The following is a 23,468-nucleotide window of genomic DNA, read 5'->3' as shown; positions in this document are numbered from 1 at the left end:
TCCTACTACATTGCCTTTTTTGGAGCAGTTTGAGATAAAGGGTGTCTTGGGTTCCTTCAGACAAATCATTATGATTAGCGATTACACTCAAGCGTGGCCTATTGAAGACAATAAACACTGGTTATATTCAATTCAATTTCCAAAGCTAAAATCTCTAGGGCCATTCTAAATGGTTCCCACTTCAACATACAGTATTAACAATCTAATTGTTTTAAAAGGAACTTCATGATGACAACCACTAGAGTGGCAGGTGAAACTAGATCAACAAAAGGAATGTAGTTAGGAAACCGTGGTATACTTATCTTCCATATCCCACAAATGAATAGGGCCAACTTTAATTTAGGAAAACCTGGGAACATTAACATCCAGGTTACCCTTTATTTTCCCTACTGTCTGTTTATCATCTCCTCTACTGTGGCCACTCCTCTTTTTTATTCCCTGCCTTAAGCTCCATCACCATTGACATACGGCAGCCTCCCCAGATTTATAGGTACAGTACACAGAGGCGGACAGAACTGGGCCAGAATGGGCATTTGGAGGCAGGACATGGAATGAGGGCAACCTTTACAAGGTGCTTTGATTTCATACATTTTTAGCTTGTCAGGTGTGTTTGAGGCTTACTCGTAGATGATGATCCAGCAATCGTACAATCCTGCAGTTAATATATGTTTTCTAACATGTTTGATCATTTGCGAGTTCAGACACTTTTCAGTACAATCAGGCCATGTTTTTGCCTTTGCTTCTTCTCGTCTGCCCTTCAAACATCAATAAATCCTCAGCCTGCTTCTACTGCTTTTGTGGACTAACTCGCATTTACAACAATCCAGCATTATGCAAATCTGGGAACAACACATTCAACACAAGGGACTTGCGTTGTTACATTCTGTGAGAAGCAGGGGAAGTGAAGTTTGTCAGAGCTAATCCAGGATAAAATGTCCCTTCCAGGGAACCGTATAAAGCCACTGGTGAGATGGGTGTATTCCTCTGATGCATCCTCCCTCATTTCCCTCGAGCTTAGGGATCTGTGCTAATTCTTCCCCCTTGGTCACCAGGAAACCATCAGAGCCAGACAACATCCGATCGCCTTCGGCGTAGTGCAGCCATAAACTTGGCTCAACAGTCTGGGGTCATCCATAGAGCAGAGATCTGCCTCCCACTCTCTCACTGACTTTACCAGAGCTAGCACGTAAATGGCTATATCTTCCACAATGAGTCTCGAAACAGTAGGGGTAAAGATATGAATTAAAATATCATAAGTTGTCTTGTAAGGGGACATATCTAGCCGAGGCCCCTGAAACTTCATTTTGTGTGGCTTCTGCCAAATTCCTGTTGCTTTGAGGACTAACAGAGCGATGCTGTTCCTCCAACACAGCAGGTAAGCCACTTCCTGGTGGTGTAAATGAAAACTTTTGGCTGGCTGACTGGAGGAAGCCTGCACAGGTGTCCATCTAATACAGTCCTCACATGAAAGGATAGTCTGCTCTTAGCTTCAGTTCCTGGGCTGGAGAGGGAAAAGTTTCCCTGCTCTCAGCATGAGCTTTTTGGCCAGCTATAGTTAGAGGAGATTATAGATGTTCAAACATTTATTTTTTTCCTCAGCCAGCTAGACTATGAACAGTAATGTTTCACGTGAGGCTTAAACGATGCTCAAGGACACTTAATTGCTTGATGAAAGAGGCAGGATGGACAACCTAGTTTCACTTAATAACACTTAAGGTACCTTTCAGGCAAACATTACAGAAAACTCTTGGAAGGGAAAGTGGGAGACACAGAATTTTAATAATGAGGAAATCTTTACTGAGTTGTGGCCTAGTGCATCCATATGTGTGCCCGACACGTACGGATGCACTCGTGGGTGATTGTGGGTTTCCTTTTTAAATTAAGTTTATTTTTCTTACCTCATTGGCAACTTGCATTTTCTTGATAGTTCTCCCAAAAATGATAATTATTTTATCATTTACACACCCTCATGTGGTCTCAAACTTGTATGACTTTCTTTTGTGGAACACAAATATATTTCACAGGATGTATAATGTATTTTTTGTCCATACAATGTAAGTCAATGGGGTCCAAAACCTCCAAGCTCCAAAAAGGACATAAAGGTAGCATAAAAGTAATCTATACAACTCAAGTGGTTTAATCCATGTTTTCTGATGTGATACAATAGCTTTGGGGGAGAAACAGAGCAAAATGAATGTCCTAATTCACTATAAATAGTTTGTGTTCTGCAGAAGATATAAAGTCATATGATTTTGAGAAAACACTTAAAGCTAAATAATTTTGTTTTTGTTTTGTGCGATTTCTCTGAATTTTGTTTATTTTTATATCTTATTGCTTTTCAAGTGAATGTATCTTGTTTAAGGATGTTAGATAGTTTACTTGGGAATCAATTTGACATAAGATTTGACATAAGATCTTGTTTGGTGAGGATTATGCTTAAAACATGTAAAAATTATTTGACAGTGGGGTAAGAAATCAAGACTTATTATCTTATGTCACTTTGCATCTCAAGTAAATGTTTCTTGTTTTTAGGATGCTTAGATATTTTTACTGGAAAATAAGATAAAAATACTGATTAAGAAAATGATCTTTAGCAGTGAGCCAATTGGGAGCAGATTATATATATGGACAACTTGACTGTGGTTGGGTCATCTCTGATGTGTATGGGACAAGGCGCCATGCAGGTAAGGGTAATGTTTTTCAGAAATACACGTCTGGTTTGTCTGCATCTACTGGGGGAAAGTAGCTATATTACAACCAGGTTCTTTCTCCCCTCCTCCCGGGCAGCCTCTCCGAGCTGTACCTCTACATTCAAGTTACCAGTCAGTGGAGGAGAATTCTGAGCGGTGAGAGAGGTGCACATTCGCCATCCCAATCCACTGCTTCTGTTAATGCTGTGCGACTCAGACTAATTACTACGGCATATGCGCGTCACTTGCGAGGCCCCTGCAGGCAGTCCTGAAGGCGCCTCCTAGCCCTGCCTTAACCATTCACACACCAGCACTACTACAAACCCAGCTCATCACACACACACTACACACCACAGCAAAGCATTACTGACAGCCATGTCAGTCGCTCAAAACAAGGAACTATGGGTGTGAGAAGGAAGATATAAGGAAAGATGAGAGTAAAGGCAGACTTGGAGAAAGTCTGCAAAGGAGGCTACCCTTGAAGCTGCAGAATAACTTATTCCTGTTGATTGATGAAAGCCCCGGCTGTGATGGCATCCAAATGTGACAATTTGGGGACATTAAAGACGCCAACTCTTCTGTTTCACCTGCCGCAGTCCAGCTGGGAACAAAGTGGTCATTATCCCACTGTATTCTGCTGTGGCACTCCCTGCGGTTCAGAATCTGCTCAATTATCTTCTTCTCCTGGGCTAAGTCTGACAGGCGTGTTGGCAGGTGTGTCCTTTCCATCCTGTTCACCTCTCCTACTGGAGGATTAAAGAGCGAAGGGGTCATCGACTAACGCTACAGATCCAGAGCTGTTATGACCCTGCCCTTTCCTGCCAGGTGGACAGATGAGCGATAAAAGAGCAAATGCTCGTCTTTGGAGATGGAGCAAGGAGACTAAGCCTCAGGTGACCACATATAACTGTTCCAAAGTGAGGGGACCATCTGTAAGCTAAAAGGCAGCTTTATCAATGAGTAGAATTAGGAAAAAAGAGGAAAATGTTGCATTTGACACAAATGGATAAAGATGGATGCCCCACCTTATTAGTCTCTGAGGGTTCTGAGTGAAACCATAAAAAAAAAATAAAAATCAACAACACCCAGAATATCAACAGAATAGTGACGATAAAATCTTTAATAATGAATATGTGTGCGGTGCTCCCACAATGCTAGTGTGTTGAAGGTGGTTACTAGGGCATAGCTATGAATTGCCAAGGTGGTCTGAGTCGTTTTATTGCACTGCTAAATGGTTTCTGGGGTGTTCTGTGTGGTTGCTTTCTGGACGAAGTCAACATAGCAAACCGTCAAGTCTGTGACATTTTGGTCTCTAGATATGGCCTTTAATACTTCAATGTAAGTATATAGGATTCTTTTTATTTTTGTGCCAGTTTTATCATTTGTCAGGCAAAACTCATATGTCCAATGTATAAAAAATTCTGAAACAACATACCTCTCCAAAACCAAACACATGATTTGAGGTATCACTGTAGCACAATCGTGTAGGATGAGTTTATATTTAGAGTTATGGGGTTTGCTCAAATGAGTAATAGTATGTATTAGCAATAGACTCTGTGCCATAGCAAGAATAACAAAATATTCAATCATCATTTTATGATGGTAAAATAATGGTTACTAATTACTTACTAACTAAAATCATCAGTAGGTACAACCACGAGAACACACACCCGTTTACATGTACATCCTCACAGAATCAAACCTTTTCATGTGTGTGTTTTCTTTTTCCTATGCATGAAGGGAATTCAGATCAGTGTTTGAAAACAAGACGTTAAGTAACACAGGCTTTACTATGCCACAACGGGCAAGGGAATCGTCATGGCGACTGCTTTGAGAGGATGAGGGAGAAGCAGTTAACATGGGCTCTTTCAGCATATAAAACAGCTTCACATCAGAGGTGGCTAAGTTCATGTCAAACAGGGGCTTAGATTTACCGGTGAGAGAGCGAGGGGTGGGGTGGAGGGAGAAATAGGCTTAAATAAGCCCTTGCTTAATTTTGGCACCATGTGTGACACTCGCAGATTTGTATTCATCCTTTTCTAAAGCATGTCATTTATTTTAGTGGCTTTGTTTCACAAAAGACACTCTTTTTATCATTCATAGGACAAAAATGTAGATTTAATTCATCCGTTGCTATTATGGAAATTGTGACAGAGGTGTGGCCAAAGCAACAGCAAAATGAAAACCATTATTACGTCCGTTATTAAAAGACCCATTCCTTTATGAAAAGACCAACTCCATCAAATTGAGAACAAGGATTGAAAAGTTTTACTTTTATAATTGCAAGCAAACAGTCCTCCAAAAGCAGTTGGCCAGTGTGGAGTGATTTCCCATTTGTCGAAATCCATGAAAGACAAAGCAGTTATTATACACCTGGTTTCATGCAGGCTCTTGCACCATTGTTACTTAGAACACATCATCAAAAGACGCTACCATCATGTTTACTGAGCCCAGCCTTAAACATGTTGAGTGGTGCAACACTGAACAATGGATGACAAAAAGATGTGAAGTGTGTTCAATCAGTCTCTTTGGAAATAAACATGAATGAGGGGTATGCCTGGATGGAGCGATATAGAGTGAGAGCCAGATGGAGAGGAGCTGCTAAATGGGTTCTCACTATCAGAATTTACTACAGATCCCCAACGCACAGGAAAACGTCTCCATGTATTGCTATGAAAACAGTGTCATGATGGCAATAAATCAGCTTGAGAGGAGGCAGGCAGAGAAGGGTGTGACAGTACACAAGCATTGGGTCAGGTGAAGAAGGGTGAGATTAATACCAGGGGTTCCAGTGTGTGATGATACAGTAAGAGTTTGACAGGGTTGCTGACACGCAGATAAAGATTTTATCTATCTGACCCCAAAAGCTATGTTTCTTTTATTCTGCACTGTAATTCATATTCAGCCACACCACACTGCCTGTCCTGTTAAAAGACAATATGAAATGGTACTTGCAATCCATTTAACTTCCATATTGTGATATATTTCAGAGTGATGTTTGATTGCTCATATCTTAAAAATGAATAAAGCTGTTTGCACGAATTTTGGGTACTTCTACAACATTTTGTAAACAACAAAATGACGTCACTGTGACGCCATTGTGAGCAACAACTTGCTACAAATACATAAATAAGTAAATTGTTTGCCCCCCCCCCCCCCCACCAAAAAAAATGGCCATCAAGATGACATCACAGATGTAATTTTGTTACAAAAAGTCATAGCAGTACACCAAAAATCGTGCAAATGCCTTTATGCATTTTTAAGATATGAGCAATCAAACATAGTGGCCCCCTTTTTGGGGGGCTAATGAAGTGCCCAACATGGTCTTCTGCTGTTGTAGCCCATCCAACTCATTTTTGGGTGAACTAACCCTTTAAAGTTGAAGTGTGTAATTTTTTCAGTGTTACAATACTTTTTACTATCCCAACTTAATATGCAGAGACAACAATAAGTAAGTCATCTTTTTGTTAATTTTCTCGAAAACTGAAAAAATTGTGTCTTTGGCACTATATTTTTGCAGTTCCATTCTGGGGCGCAAGTGGGACAGAAATTACACACTTCAGCTTTAAGTCAAATAACACTGATCGTTTTAAACAATAGTCTCCAGACTAAAAAAGAAAGTCTCGATGAAGGGCAACAAATGCAACAAAAATACACAAATAGGTCTGATTTCTTAGGCAATACAGTAGCTTTCTGTTCTATCGAGGATTCTTGCCCACTGTTTCAGCCTCCTAACTCAACCTCTGCTGAAAACCCCACTTATTGCTTGAACAGCTTGTTGCTAGGCTACACCAGAGAGGGTGAAAAAAGACTGTTATCAGAGAGAAGAGAAATCTTCCAAACAGTTAGAGCAACCCAGAAAAATAAGACGGAAAACAGAGTATGTAAATGAGCTACAAAGTGAACCGCATAAAACACACAAAGTGTGACAAGATGGAAATGGGAGATACTTCTGAAGAGGAACATATGCTTTACACTGCCATCATAAACTGCCCTCTGAGGGTGACTACTTTTTTTCTGTTAACAATGTGACTTAATTCTTGATAGCTGCATTTGGAGTAAACACTGAATGTTTTATTGTGCACTTGTTTTATAACTGTTAGACAGCAGTGTGAAATGCTGTTTCCAACACAAACAAGCATCTTAACATTACCAGAAACACATATTTGCAACAGGTCAGGGCATCAATTTCACAGTCGGATTAAAGAATGAAGGAGCATGCCTGACATTTTACAAACAAGGTATTTCCTGTCCATTTTGATAATGAGAAAAGCACACAGGAAGTACTGAGATGACTAACACTAACCCTTTTTATTGCACTGAAAAACATTTTAAGCACACAAAAAGTTCTATGTCATATCTAGAAAACACAAAGATAAGAAGCACTATACATTTAAAACCAATGTATTTCCCAAGATAAAAACCCATGGATTCACCTTTGCACTCTTTGAGCATGACCAAACCCTTTTGTAGAATCAAAAACTGCTTTGGATTTTTTTTGAAGGCTTACAGTGATACTGTGTAATACATCACTGGTAGCCTGATATAACTGTACAAGGTTAACACTGGCCTTGTGACATTGTATTTAGAAATGCAGTGAACTGCACAAAAGCTCAATTATAGCTCTGCTACACAGTTAAGCCTGACCACGTTTCTGTAGTCAAAGATGGCACGTCCAAATTATGCAAATAGAAAAGAATAGCTCTAACCTTTAGCTGTTCAACCACTTGTATATGGTTTAACCTTTTTCATATGTAAAGTTGTAGATATGAGTAAACAAATAGTGATACCCAACTGATCCAAGCACAAGGTCACTGGAGGTACTTTAAAGAAAAATTCTGTTGACGTGTGATCTGTGTGATCTGCTGCAACATACAACACAACTACTAATTAAATCATTAGAGGTGTTACATGAGGCACAGGTGACATAATTACACAGTATCATGATATTCTTTTTACTTAATCTAACACATTAACACAAGCATCTGCCACTGCACACTGAAAGTTAGAGAAAGATAAAGGGATGAATTATTTTAGAAAGTGTTTTGTGCTATATTGTAAAATACAATAAAGCCCATGAGCTATGCAAATGGTCCCGTTTCTGTGATTTGTGTGCAGAGCTGGCATACCAAGGTGAAGTACAATGCCATCTGCATCATGTAGAGAAAGAGCCCTCCATTCGTTTCTCAGAAATAAAAAAACTGCCATTTGGAAATAATTTAAATTAATGAAAATTGATTGCCCGCGGATTAGGAGTGTCTGTTGGGAGCTCTACAAGGACTCAAAGGTGAGTAAAAATGCCAATAAGGACTTGAGGGGGGCTCATGTAAGAGGATGGAGATGTGATGTGGCCTGGAATGATGGGGTGAATGGGATTAAAACTCCCAGAGGAGCATTCTGGCAAACAGCCAGGTCTTTGTGGGTGACTGACGATAGGGATAAAGCACATGTGGCATTCAGACGGTTAAGGGCCATTGACAAATAAGGTTGCCCGAGATTATAAAAATGAGAAATCTTTTAAATATCTAGCTTAAAATACATGTCGAGTTCGTAGAAATGTAATCTTTGTGTTCATGTCGGTTTTATTACATTTTGAAAAAAATTAAAATATTACTTTTTTGGGCAAAAAATTTAATTAAACATTATTTAATGACTTGTCAAGTAAAATATATTAAAATACTTTGCTTGCACCTTGAATACATCTGAATGAACATACTGTAACTTAATCATTAATAATAAAAAACAAAAATTCAACATATTTTTCTAGATACAATATATATATATATATATATATATATATATAATGTATTTTTTTGGGGGTCATGAATAAAAGTTTTCTCATGGTTACTCCATTTGACCTGAACAAACTATGCCTTTTCATGCAAATGTCAGAATATCTGACATATTTTAAAATGTAATGACCTCAAAACATTTGAGGTCATTACAGATGGTCCTCTCTGCTTAAATTTTTTTTTTTTTTTTGGTCACATGATAACAAAATGGCTACCTGCATGTTGGTTACACCACCTGACTTTGATTTGATAAACTTTTTTTTATTTTTTTCAAATAATAATAAAAGATTATTTCAAACTTCTTATGCCAGCATTTGTTTATTCAATAAGTACAGTTTGTAATGAGACTTCTTTTCACTGTCTCTAGACAGTTACATCACTAAGACGTTTTAACTTTAAGCCCCAGAAAAAAATATCAAAATGACTTTGAACTCATAGGATGAAAGCATGTTCATCATAGTAGAGGTGTATTCAAGTAATAGTTTTGTGTGAATTGAATGTTGAATGTATTTTTAAATAACTTAATAGATCTGGACAAAAAATAAAATAAAATAAAATTAACAAGCACCACATCATTGGCCCCTAAACAGACAGACAGGCAAACAACAGACAGGAAGACACATATAGAGCAAATTCACATTAGTTTTATTCCTGCATCCCGTGCATGTCTCCAGCAATCTGTAAAAGCAGGAGGTGTTACGTGCCGCACTGTACTCAGCTGGCATGCAGATAATGCCATGCTGTGACGGCAGAAGAAGGAGGGAAAGGTACCAACCGTGAGCTGCGGCTTCAGTGCTGGGCGCAGCTTCTGAGCACACGAGGAGAGGAGGTGCGGTGGAGGAGGAGGAAGGAGGGGAACAGGAGGAACAGCATGCATAAAAAGGAGAAATGGGGGAAAAAACAAATGGAACTGATAAGCAAGCATTTACAGACAATTACAACAGTAAAGTACAGTATGACCAACACATTGAAGCAAGCACACAGGAGAATGAAAACGGTACACAAAATCAAATGTATCGTACGTTAAACAGGGCATCACCACATTACAAGTCTGACAGCTAAATCACAGTGCCATTGTTCTCTTTGGAAATGGAGCAGAATATTTGTGGGCATTTTTTATTTAAGGTCTACATTAAAGGTACACACTTAAACCTTCAGTGCTGTTACCACTGAAGACTCAAAAAAGTTGATGTTATATGTGATAGTTCACCCTCAAAATGAAAATTCTGTCATCATTTACTTATATTGTTCCAAAACCATATTACTTTCTTTATTACATGGAACACAAAAGGAAATTACAGTCTCAGTCACCATTCACTTTGATTATTTGAAACAAGATGCAATGAAAGTGATTGGTGACCGAGGCTAACACTCTGCATTACATCTCCTTTGGGTTTTACAGAGGAAATAAAGTCATACGGGTTTGTATTGGACATGAGGGTGAGTAAATGACTACAGAATTGTTGTTTTTTTTGGGGTGAACTATCCCTTTAAATTGCAGAAAATCTGTGTTAAAGTCTAAACCAGGTCAAAATGACATGCAAAAGCACTGAAGAGTTAAACATGACTATGCGGTGAGTTTCTTTGAAAATGTATTGTAGATAATTTCCAAAAGGCGCAGACAATCACTCCTGCATCCAAAATCAAAATAGCACGACCACAGCACTCTCAATAAATGATAACAACATTACATTACGTTTTCTAATGCTTGCTTTTCTCACAGATCTTACTGTTGAGTTAAAAGGTACACTGTGGCACATTAAAATCACATGGAATGACTAATAAGCCCCAATCCACTTTATACACTTTATAAGACATAACTATGGCATAGAAACTATACAAACACCAATTATACAGCTTTACCACTATCATACGTAATTAGTCAGTTCAACTCAGCGTAAACCTGCATTACTGCTTGAGGTAATTCCTCTGATATGACATAGGAATTGAGGCTCCCTTTCTGCTTTGAGCTGATGAAAAGCCCTGACTGAAATATGGAAGCAAACATATAACATGAGAAATGTGAGCCCCGATCCTGGTGCATTACCTTAGGGCAGAGAGCACTTCAAACACACCAGGAGAGCCGTGATGCAGAGGTGCTCGTTATGGGTAGACACATTAGAGATGTCAATCAACTGTAAGGGCAACACAAACTTTGCCCTTATTGCACAACTTGCTGTCTCCCGGCTCGATTAGACAGGATCTAGTCCTAATCCAGTTGTTGGCTTTGATGATTCGCATTCAGTTAAGTATTCCTCAATATTTATCAGAGATTGATGGAGAGAAGTGGTGCAGATGGTGCACAGAATACCAAGCACAGTTAGCAAAGTTAGATGAGTAAGGAGTGTTCCCTGGATCTGAAGATAGAGATCAAGAATGCTTCAAAGAAGATTTTCTTTGGAAGACTTTCTTTGCGAGTCACAAAGTAATTAAGCTAAAGTGTGTATTTTTTATGTTACATTTTTTTTTTCATATCCCAGCTTAATATGCAGAAATTAGCTTTAAGTAAGCCAATTTATAGGTTGATAGTGTAAACACTGTGGCTCTGTGGCTCTATGAAAACATTTCTCTATATGTTTGAGCATTTTAACCACACTGAGGCCCCGTTTCCACCTGGTATTAAGATGCGTTTCGGGAGATCCGGTGGTCAGGTGAGACACATCGCTGTTTACACCTGATCACTTAAATGTATCTCCTGTGACCACTTGTGTTCGGATTTGGAGGGGAGGGTCTCTGTTTCATGACGACATACATCAATCACTATGTTGGAGGGGAGGGTCTCTGTTTCATGACAACATACATCAATCACTATGTCAGTGTGTTACTGCATGATATTAAAGCACAACAAAGACATTTAATATAAGCATAGACGCAACATGTCAAGCAGAATTATGCATTATTTTAGTGGATTACCTATATTAAAGGAGCTTGGTGTTCGTGCTTGTCATCTATGTTGAAATCAGACACACTAAAGAAGATCCGTGAAGCTCTCGTGATTGTGCATGTATCAGCTTTTTAAAATTTTCCGATAGGACGGATATTTCCTTTTAAATCTGCCTGTAAACGGCTAAGTATAAACTCTTGTTTGAGCACAGCAGTTGATTGACAGGTGAGGGATGGTGCTTCACTGCTGCCAAGACGCATACAGGACGTATAAGCCTTTACACCTCAAATGCGATGTGAACACATGCGTTTTTTTACCACATTCGTATGTGGTTTCTGCGATCTGATCACAAAATGTTTTAGACCCTGTTTAGACCTGTATTTAGGGCTGACCACATGTGATCGGATCATCCAAAACACATCTTAATACCAGGTGGAATTAGGGCCTGACACAGCAAGATTGGCTGAACCAATGGTGAGTTTAGGGTGAGACTATCTATTTCCTACCAACAGAAGACGTTGGGAGTGTTCAGGAAACCTGTTTGAAAACAGTCAGTTTGCAAAGTTAGCTATTACTTTGTCATTAATTCAATGCGACTTGGAGTGCACTATCTACAGGGGTAATCTCCTTGAAGTAACCTGAGGTTACAACCCTGGCATTTATAGTTTGCCCTTTTGGGAATTTTGATCTTGGGACCTTTGGGTTACAAGACCTTTAAACACTACATGCATTTTCAGCAAAAGGAAGTATGTGAGAGGCTCTCCACTCTTAGCCATTGTATACTTGGGAGAAAATCATGTAACAAAGAACTAGAGAGCGAGAAGGCCTTTCTTGCAAACCCTGCTGTAAGGCATTTAGGTAAAGACCTTCAGGCGGTCAGGAGACCCATATCAACCCACTGAGTGTTAGATTGCTCTTTCAGTTTCAAAATAAAAAGTGCTCTCCATCATTAAAGGCATCCACCGTGCACAAAAGCACAGCAAGTCATTTAAAATACTCATTGAAAGAACTTCTCAGCATACCACTGGCGTTAGGTCCTTCAAATGGGTTTCCACCTTCGATTGACATAAAATGAAACACTTGTATAACACTGCACTTACTGCCACACAGCAAACCTTTGCGCAAGTCTCGAGTTGCTGTGCTCTTGGTTGAAGATGTTTGAAAGTGAAACATTATCAAACATTAACTGTCAGTCCCTATGAATGTGAGCACAAAATTCTTGAGGCAAACATTTCAAGGATAGAGTGCTGAGATGATGCATGTGCTTACAAATAAAACACAATCAACATGAGCAATACTATCTTCAGGTTATTATTTGACATTAAGAGGGAAGTGGAGGGTTTCCATCAACCCTCGATTCCCATCAGGCAGATGGTTTTGAGCATGTTCTTGCAGAGAAGGAGAAAGCATGGGGGATATAACGGAGCTGGCCTGGTTATTTACTGCCATTGAGGGACAAAAAAAAAATAAGGGATCTGTTCCAAAATAAGTATTACAATCACCAACCTCTCCTCAAACTCTAAATCATCACAGAGGCCTCTGGAAGCCTGCTGAGCCCACTACTGGTTCAGGCAAGAAGCCCCTCATTTAGTCTGCTGATGAGCAATGGCTTTCCCCTCTTGCGCCTGCCCTTTGTCTCAGTCTGGGTCACCTGAGGCGCTGTCCCTGCTTACATCAGCAGCTGATATCAGCAGAGATGACGATAGGCACACAGCTTTGTGGCTAATTGTGACAGCTTTGTGTGGCACAGGAGACAACAGCAGAACATGTGCCCAGTGCCCAGGGGAAGTACACAACTGCTGAATCTCAGCAGCACGCAGCTTTTCATTGCAAATATGGGTAAAAATATACTAAAGTGTTACGCATTTAGATAAATCTATTAAGCAATGAAGGCTTAATTAAAGCTGTTTATGTAAACCAGAAAATATTGTATAAAACAAAACACAGGAAAAAGTCTTGTAAAGCATTTTCTTGAAAGTAGTCAGTTATATTATTATATATATTAAACTAATATTATTACACAGCTCTCTGGAAAACTCGATTCTGACTGGTCAAAACACCATCCAACGGTCGGATTTTTCTGAATAATGACCGCACATTCGGGTTTATTGTGTGATATATAATTAATATTTCACCGGTTATCTGGGTATTGCGAGTCATCTTTTCTACTTCTTATCTCACTTTTTGATCTTTACAAGTAAACAAATTACATAATTTGAACTCAAATCAATATTTCATGTCTATTTATTTATTTGACAAGTAGTCATGTAATTAGCAGGATAATGAGCAGTAATATTCGCAAAATAAACAACAACAGAACTCTGATGCAAACAGGAGATGGAATTCAGCTGTTTCTGGAGACTCTGCAGTCTCTTTCTGCTCACATTATAACATAAATTTAACGCAAATCAATATTTCATGTCCATTTATTATTCATTTGGAAAACAGCTGTGTAATAAACAGGATAATCTACAGTCAACAAGTCATTATCGCAAAATAAACCCCTTCAGGGTTTATTTTGTGTTAACGACCAGCTGACTGTAGATTACCCTTACATAGCCAACAAACTGTGGCTTTACAGCCAACAATGACATACAACCGTTTGTTGTTTAATAAATATCACACAAGCCAGATTGGTATTGTACTGAAAGTCAGCAAGGCTGTAAATCGGCCATAGGCACAAGGCTGCAGGCCAAATACTTAACTTGCATTTTATACACAATATGGCCAGTTATTTCTGGCCATATTGTGCCATCATTGGCCTACTCGACCATCAATGAGTCTTTCCTGTGTACACCTAAACCTGTCTGGTTTGGTTCAGCCACCAAATCAGACAGAAGGAAATTACAACAGACAGTCAGGACTGCTAAGAGTATTTTTGGTGCCCCCCTGCCCACCTTCCAAGACCTGTACATCTCCAGAGTGAGGAAACGTAGAATCACTCTGGACCCCACACACCCTGCCAACTCCCTCTTTGTACGGTTGACCTCTGGCCGGCACTACATAATACTCAGTGCCAGGATATCCAGGAAAAGAACAGTTTTTACCCTCAGGCCATTTACCACATGAACAATTAAACTGCCTTCAGGACTCCCCATAGTGCATATCTCATATCTCATGTACATATGTAAATTCACTCTTATTTAATTCAATAACTGTACATAGCCCTAACTTGCACATATATTACCACTTGCACATGCACCATTCTATGTTATATGTCCTATTTTGTGTATGTCTATTTATACTCTTACCTTGTTTTATATTCTGTGTCTCACTGTAATGTTGTGTGCACTTGTTTCTCCTATCACCCAAAAAATTCCTTGTATACGTGAGCACACTTGGCAATAAAGCTCATTCTGATTTTGTCTTTTCTTTTTTTTGCTCATCTAACGTTACAAATGAAGCCAAAGCAGGATCAACACAGTGATTACAGTCAAGCGGAGTGATACAAACAGTGAAGCATCCCAGTGCTATTATATTAAATATAAGCACTCTTGCAATGCTTGTCCAATCACATTAGAGGACCTGAATTAACTGTTGTATAATCTGTATTACATAATCACACGCACAAGAGCCATTTGGCTACTGCTGCTTATTGCATCTGTAAAACAGATGGCAGGTGATGTCTGCATGGTCAAATCAACTATTTCCCACATGTTGATGAACATACAATGGTGGCCAAAAATATAGGCACCCTTGGTAAATATGAGCAAAGAAGGCTGTGAAAAATATGTCTTTATTGTTTATCCTTTTGATCTTTCATTCAAAATATTCACAAAAATATATCCTCTAATGGATATCAAACAATTACAAGCACAACACAAGTTTTATCAAAAAACAAATTATTGGCACCCTTTTATTCAATACTTTGTGCAACCTCCCTTTGCTAAGATAACAGCTCTGAGTCTTCTCCTATAATGCATAATGAGGTTGGAGAACACATGGCAAGAGATCTGAGACCATTCCTCCATACAGAATCTCTCCAGATCCTCTAAATTCCGAGATTCACATGGTGGACTCTCCTCTCCACCACACAGATTTTCTATGGGGTTCAGGTCAGGAGACTGGGATGGCCATGGCAGAACCTTGATTTTGTGGTCAGTAAACCATTTTTGTGTTGATTTTGATGTGTGTTTTGGATCATTGTCTTGCTGGAAGATCTAACCAGGGCCCATTTTAAGCTTTCTGGCTGAGGCAGTCAGGTTTTGATTTTTGTATCTATTGGTATTTGATAGAGTCCATGATGCAATGTATCTGAACAAGACGTCCAGGACCTTTGGCATAAAAACAGCTCCACAACGATAAAGATCCACCACCATATTTAACCGTGGCCATGAGGAACTTTTCCATATGACTACCTCTCTGTGTGCGCCAAACCCATCTCTGGTATTTGCTGCCAAAAAGCTCTATTTTTGTTTTATCTGACCATAGAACCCGGTCCAGTAGTTCCAGTAGTGTCTGGCAAACTGAAGATGCTTGAATTTGTTTTTGGATGAGAGCAGAGGCTTTTTTCTTGAAACCCTCCCAAACAACTTGTTGTGATGTAGGTGACATCTGTGTAGCAAGATCTCTGAGTTCTGGGCAAAGGAGGAGTCAGGAGACAGCGAACAGTTGAGTGTTTATTCACACACACACACTTTAGCTTCACATAAACAGCTCTTAGAAACAACTCTTAGTGGCCAACTCAGAATAGCATCAGGAGATGGCTCTGGTCTCTCTCTCCACTCTGACGCTCTGGTGTGCCTTTTCAGGTCTCCCTCCGCCATCACTATAATGAGAGACAGGTGTTAAAAGATAATTACGGCCCAGGTGACGAGCCTTACCGCTCTCCCTCTCCCGCAGACCGACACATGACCACGCTCCCATGCCACAGTCTGATTGTAGTTTTGGAGTCTTTCTGAGCCCAAGACCCAACACATCTTTGCAATTCTCCAGCTGTGATCCTTGGAGAATTTTTGGCCACTCGAACCATCCTCCTCACCATACTTGGAGACGATATAGACACATGTGTTCTTCCAGGTCAATTCTTAGCATCTCCAGTTGATTGGAACATCTTAATTATTGCCCTGATGTGGCAATGGGTATTTTCAATGCTTTATCTGTTTTCTTATAGCCATTTTCTATTTTGTGAAGCTCAACAACCTTTTGCCGCACATCATAACTTTATTCTTTGGTCTTACCCATTGTGATAGATGACTAAGGGAATTTGGCTTGTGTGTTGCTTCATATTTATACCCCTCTGAACAGGATGTCATGGCTGAACAATTTCATGTTCCAAGTGTACTAAAAAATTTAAAATATGAATGGGAATATACTTCAGATATATTTTACTCATAAGAATCTCTAGGAATGCCAATAATTGTGCCACACAATTGTTTTTTGATAAAACTTGTGTTGTGTATGCAATTGTTTGATATCCATTAGAGGATATATCTTTGTGAATATTTTGAATGAAAGATCAAAAGGTTAAATAATAAAGACATATTTTTCAAAGCCTTCTTTGCTCATATTTACCAAGGGTGCCAATATTTTTGGCCACCACTGTATATCCATTCTGTTTACTTTGTAATTTGTGTTTCAGCTCTCATGCTTTGTCAGCACAATAATGATCGGTAAGGTTTACATTTTATCCCATTTCACCAAATGGGGAATACATTTACTGTGGTTCTGGATATAATCTGCAGCTAAGTACATTAAGCATCTGTTTGAATATGCAAATGACTGGCAGGTTGTCTGCGACAAAAATTTACAAAGGCATAAGATTGACTCTATATATATGTGTGTGCACATGCGTGTGAAGTCAGACTTGGCTCGCTGAATATTCTCAGCCTTTATACCAGCCTATCTCCAGTTAGCCATCATAGAATGTAATCATGGCTCCCATAACAATATAAATCTACATTAAAAAGACTTATTGGGAGCATTTGAGTGTATGCATGATGCTAAGTGCAATAACTTCTAGGTGGATGGTCTCCCTGGGTTGTGTATCAAAGCACTGCAGTTGTTGTTTTCCCTGTGGTAATGCAATCGACCTTTAGTGAATTAGCCTTTTCTGTGCCAGCGATCTCTCTTTGTCTGGCCTGTATTCTGCTGTAGGAATCAAACAGGGAGAGAAAAGGACTTCTATCTTAAACGCAAGTGCTTTTGCTAGGCAATTCATTTGTTCAATTCCAAAATAAGTTTACCAGATGGTGTTTATGCAATTTAAGCCCAGACAAAAGCTGCCCCCCCCCCCCCCTCTATTTTTTTGTTGCTTGCTAAAATGAATTGGATGCCGACGTCCTTTTATGGTCTTTCATCAATTACAAAAAAGTGGCACCGAAAATATTATTTACCAGTGTTTTATGTCATTAATTAAATATTTGCTCTGTTTGAGGTAACGATTGTTTTAGTGGAGGCTTTTTTTGTGTTCAGTTATTCCAAATATTTTACTGGTCTTGTAGTGGTCCAGTGAAGTTTGGGAATACTTAGTCACACTTTATATTCCAGTGGTCATGATACAGTGCATTTATGTAGAGTTGTAACTGTTTTGGAAAGCTACTTGTAATTTTACCTTGTTATTACTATAGTTATTAATTAATTATAGTAACATTAAATGCAGTGGGCCCCCAACAATTACTGGGAAATTTCAGCCACACTTAAAAATGTATGAATGTTGTGTTATACAACAAAAAATACAAAGTGGTATTCATTTTTAAAGACATATTTCCCACAGAGGTGTGAACTTGAGGGTGAACAGACTTCATACAGTACATCCACTAACATTTGGCAAGTTACCAAAAGTGTCCAAATACATTCGAGGCAAATATATTTGTGACATCAACACTGTGATAGAAACCTTTACCGAAATACTTTTTACATTTACTGTACATTAAATTGCTGATGGTTGCTTCCTCAAAGTCACATATACTATATAACAGAAAAACGGAGAAAGAAAAAAGGAGATTGAGCAAATGTTTGAAAGGAAAAACAAGAAAGGAGACAGAAAAGGTAAAGATTAAGAGAGGGAGGACATATTGTGTTGTCAGCCACAGAGTACGAAATGCCTCATCTTTCATCAAATTTGCAAAAGCTTTGTGGGGAAAAAGAGCTCTCAGAAATATCAATAAACATCCATTTCTGAGCTGTGTTTAGCGGAAAAAAGGCAATACAAATAGAAATTAATGACATCTGTCCCCTTTGCGTATGGTGGCAAGCAAGGCCCCTCCATTTAGCCATTTATTTTTCAGTGTAAATGGCAATTTAGTCATCTCTAAATGTCACCTCCTGAAGCTGTGGAGCACTTTAGCCTTGCGTTAGGGCTTTAATACATTTTTTAAAAGTGCAGTATAGCCCATTCCATTTCTCTTATAGCCAGTTTATCAAAAATGTATTAAATTTCTAAGTGGCCTCAACCTCTGTGGACTGATAAATTCATGTTCTGTTTCTGAACTATACACATCCACCCAGAGGATAAATGAAATCAAAAGGATGGAGCACTGTGGCTGCTTAGGGCCCACACTTTCTATTGAAGAACATGGGCATAATGGGATGCACTTTAAGGGAAAAGCAATAATAAAAAAAAGAAGCTTGATAAAGCAACGCTATAGGTTTATACGGACTAAGAGGAGGAAACTCTATCTGAAACCAAGGCTTTGCCTAGATAATTTCATACAAATAATGCAATATGACTTTAATTGAATAATACTTTTCCGTTCAGGGCCATTTATCCAAACCAATGCCTGAGTTAGACCTCTGGAGGATTTCAGTGTGCGCAGCAGGCAGCAGTGTTAAAGAGATTCATTCACCTCGTTAATGAAGAAAGAGGGTGTGTCTCATTAGTATGCATCATCGGTTCTTTCATGCACAATCATGTAGCCTAATCATGGCCGATTTATTTTTCTAGCCTTTTATAGATTCTCTCAAATCATCCGCACAAGTCCATCCAAGATTTTGATTGCTTGCGTAGCTGGGAGCTGCTCTCGCTCTGTTTCATGAGTACACAATAAAAGCGCAGAGCCGCATCTGTACCAATCTGTGAGCGTTTTTCACTGTAATATAAAGTATTGCCATGAGGAAGAAGGAAAACAGAGTAAAATGATCTCAATCGGTTGCTTCAATATCACAATTATTACAGGCAGAAAATTACATCAGCGTCTCTTTTAGTGATTGAAACCAGCAGCAACATTGATTTAGCTTTCCATCATCTGGGGGCCCTATTAGCTTTTGTGTGCTTTTTAGGTTGAGTAGAGTGGATTAGAGTGGCTAATGAGCTTGCGTGGTCAGTATCGCTGGGGCATTCATATCGTTTGGACACAGATCCGACCCTGCAAACAGAGTTTATTCAATTATAATATAAGCAGTGGTTCAAATGAACCCAGTGCATAAAAGCAGAAGTAAATTGCAACAACTAGAGAATGGCGGTATTCCAGGTTTCTAAGCGTGGTCTTGCGCTACATTAGATCAGAGAGTTGTGATTATTTCAGAAGGTGCTGGCTATATAAGAGTTTGTTTGTACTTACCAAGCCTTATATTAAAAACAACAACTCATAACACTCAAGAGAGCTTTTCAGTAAATGTTAAAGCTAGTGGCACCAAACGGAATAAACGAACACTCCACCCGTCTGACAAACAGATACTGTAGACCCATCCCAAAGTAATGCCATTGGATGAGCCAATGTTGCTGTGTCAGGATACTCAAACAAACAGAGCAGTGTTTTGATAGCCCACAAAGTTTAAACTTTAAGGTGAAATCAACCTAAAAATGGCTTACTTATAGTAGTCACAGCATATATGGCTGGGATAGAAGAAAGTATTTTAACATAAAATAAATAAATAAATAAAATACACAATTCAGCTTTAAGAATTAGTACACCAAAAAATTCTGTCATCATTTACTCACCTCCAAACAAAGTTCCCTCTAATTTTTGTTATTGCTGAAACCTATTTCTATTGGGCAGACCCTTCGGCCACCTGAGCAGATGTACATCCTACATACAATGTATAAAATGAATAAAAAATTCTATAAAATGTTTAAAATTGTATCCAATATTAGTTAAATTAATTTTAGTACCACACAAAAATGTTATTTATTTTAATGTAAATATTAACATTACATTAAAACAATGGCATGTTGCCTTCAAGTGTTTCTCAATTAAAGTTAATATTGATTCTTATTTTTTTATTATTATTACTGTCAATAGTCATTATAATAAAGACTATAAATTAATAAAAAATAAAAAATAATTAAGAACATTAAAATAAGAACATTAATAGAAAAAAATAACTGTTTTCTGTTAAATGTAAAAAAAAAAGTGTTATTAAAGTGTTGTTAAAAATGTATTAAGGTTAACAACACATTAGAAAGCAACAGGTGTATTAGGCTTCATTTACACTGCAAGGTCTGCACAGATGTGATATTTTGACACATACCTGATTTTTGTTGCTCATTTGCGATCATGTAAGACATAACTGGCTGTGTTTACATTAACCACTGATAGGACGGGCATTGCATCCATGAAGCGTATTTTACCGTTCATGCAAATAGCATAGCATTTATTAACGAGAACGCTCATGCCCGACACTGATTACTGATTCTGCCTTTTATTCCCGACCATGCAGGAGAAACACAAGAAATGCACGGCCATGCATATGTGCAGCTTAGAGGGAACATTGCCTCCAAACCGGTATGTCTTTCTTCCATGGAACACAAAAGAAGATCTTTAGCAGAATGTTAGGGACTGATAGCCTCAATCACCATTCACTTCATTGCATTTTTTTTTTCCCATACAATGAAATTGACAGTTGGTGAGGGTTAGTAAATGACAACAGGATTTACATTTCTGGGTGAACCAACCATTTAACAAATATGATAATACACTATTGGATATGAGATTCAATTATAAATTCTAAATGGTCTAGGCAATGAATAACTTGGACAGCTATATTGGTAATTTGTATAATGACACAATGTTTTTCAGTACCATTATACCTGGATGTAGTAGGATATAGCAGGCTGAGCCCTAAATGAGAAACACAAACATGAATGAACAAGCTTGTTCCTGGTTCCACTTGGCTACAAAGGCTCTGCTGTTATTGTCAGCCCACAGGAAACATAAAGGGGGTTCTGTAATCCCTGCACCAGACAGGCCTAGATACAGCTCCAGATCCTGATAAGATTAGACCGCTAAAGAAGGGAACTGATCTAAAATTTTAGAGAATTGTGAAGGGAGCCAGCTCTGACATGTGGCACTGACAGCACTGTACGCTCAGCCCTGGCCCGGTCTCATATGGGACACGGACCTCTCATAATCAGCAAGATAATTTTATCAGGCCTAGCTGGCTGCTGGCGGTCTCTATCTGTCTCTCTCTCTCCCTTGCTCATCCACACACACATCCACACAGGTGCGGCAGGTGGATGAAGGTCATACCATACCTTGTATGATGTCTGGAGGGGGAGTAGTGGCAGAGATGGTGGTGGTGGTGGTGGTGGTTGTGGTTGTGGGTTTAGGGGTTGTGGTAGGGGCATCTAGATGAAAAAACACAACACAAAAAAACATGACATACGGGGAAAATCAGGGAAAAACGAAACCAAACATGATCAACAATAATGAGAAACAGATCTGTGTGTGCTGTATAGTATGTGTACAGACCTTTACATATGGTAAATTAGTCTATAAACAGTAGGTAATTTATCAATCATTACAACAAAACAAAATATTTCTCTCTCATGAGGTAATTACACAAGTTGATTGTGGCAATAGTATTGGCATCATGTGTTCTTGTTAATGGCAAGTAGAAACATTTACTGTTAATTTTGTGTTTCTGTGTTTGCAAAATAGAATAAAATATAATGTAACAACAATAAAAAGGAACCCAACAAAAATGAAAATGGCATGAGGGAATGATTTGAAGTGATAACATACAACACAAAACACAAAATGCAGATGAAAAATCATGTTTCAAACCTATGAAGAAAGCAAGGAGACCAGGGCTTGTTGTCACATGGGGAAGTTGTCACTAGGGCTATATCTCAGTAACTACTAGATTTTCTATTTTTTTGAGGGGTAAACAAGTGAACAAAATAAAATGACACGGGTATTCATTAAAACAATATAATTCAACTGAAAGGTTTAACTGTGTTCTCAAGACAGGGGCTTTTTTTAAAATCTTTTTATATATAAATGTCAGGTCGGGGGCACAGCTTGTTACATATTTATCCGGGCAAGTCGTCACAGGTGTTTTATGTGTTGTAGTTTTACACAATTAAATAATTATAATATCTTTTGGCCAAAATAATAGTTATTGTTAATGTTACCTATTCCATTTCTGCTAATTCATTCATTGTTTTGTGTTTCCTAGTTGGTTTTATGTTTAAAGCCTATAATGGGTTATTTAATGACAGGCCATTTTAAGTCAGGCATTGTGACAACCCGTTTAGTGTGAAGGTCAATGTTAGGGATGCGAGGAACGACTAATTTCACTGACGTTTAAATGAAAATGAAGTCGACTAGTCTAAAAAGAAACCAACCTTCAGAAAACAGTCCAAAAAAGTGTTTATGCGACCCATTTAAAATATTTAATCTATTCCAAATCCGCCGCTAAATTCCACTGAAAATGGACATTTATCTGTGATGTGCTCACCTTGCATTATGATCATTGTACATTAAATATAGAACACGCATTCACTGAATCAATGTCATTTAACAGGCATATTTATTGAAAACAATTTAATGAATAGTTCAGGACCAACAGAGCAACCCAGCCTGTTCTAAATGGAATTTACCAAGTAAAAGTTACTTAACATATTAAAACATTCAGTACATTGTTGAAAATAATTAACAGGTAGGCTAAGCCAAATCCTTGATAGAAAAAAATATGTGCAGAAAAGTAGTGCAGTCGTGCATTAGCAATTGATCTAATATGACAGCTGTTCGGTAAAGAACGCTAACCAATTAACAGTTACAATGTAAAAAACAAAATAAAATAAAAATAGCTATAGGATAGAAAAAATAGGCCTGTGATGTGGCCTACAATAAACATAATGTATTCTAAACATGACATGCACACAGAAGATAAAAGATAGTTTAACCCATTAAGCAGTCGGCACCTCGTTGAAAATAG

At 38.4% G+C, this 23,468-nt stretch overlaps 1 protein-coding gene across 4 annotated transcripts in view; it reads right to left on the bottom strand.

Annotated features, from left to right (window-relative positions):
• The window catches only part of LOC127429389 (cell adhesion molecule 1-like), a 459,647-nt gene that overhangs the window by 14,300 nt on the left and 421,879 nt on the right, over window positions 1–23,468 (bottom strand). For 2 of the 4 annotated variants that reach the window (XM_051678393.1, XM_051678391.1), the window contains 2 exons: window positions 21,781–21,873; window positions 9,258–9,290 (listed from right to left, as the gene is read on the bottom strand). The exons of 1 other annotated variant lie outside the window; for it this stretch is intronic. In XM_051678393.1, the coding sequence (XP_051534353.1) occupies window positions 9,258–9,290; window positions 21,781–21,873 (126 nt within the window). The remainder of the gene's footprint in view (window positions 1–9,257; window positions 9,291–21,780; window positions 21,874–23,468) is intronic. One more of the 4 variants, XM_051678394.1, reaches the window with a different exon arrangement.

This window comes from Myxocyprinus asiaticus, chromosome 38, assembly GCF_019703515.2.
Source record: "Myxocyprinus asiaticus isolate MX2 ecotype Aquarium Trade chromosome 38, UBuf_Myxa_2, whole genome shotgun sequence".
Lineage (NCBI taxonomy): Eukaryota > Metazoa > Chordata > Actinopteri > Cypriniformes > Catostomidae > Myxocyprinus > Myxocyprinus asiaticus.
Note: the sequence above shows the minus strand (reverse complement) of the source record. Positions and strands in the feature narration are given on the sequence as shown.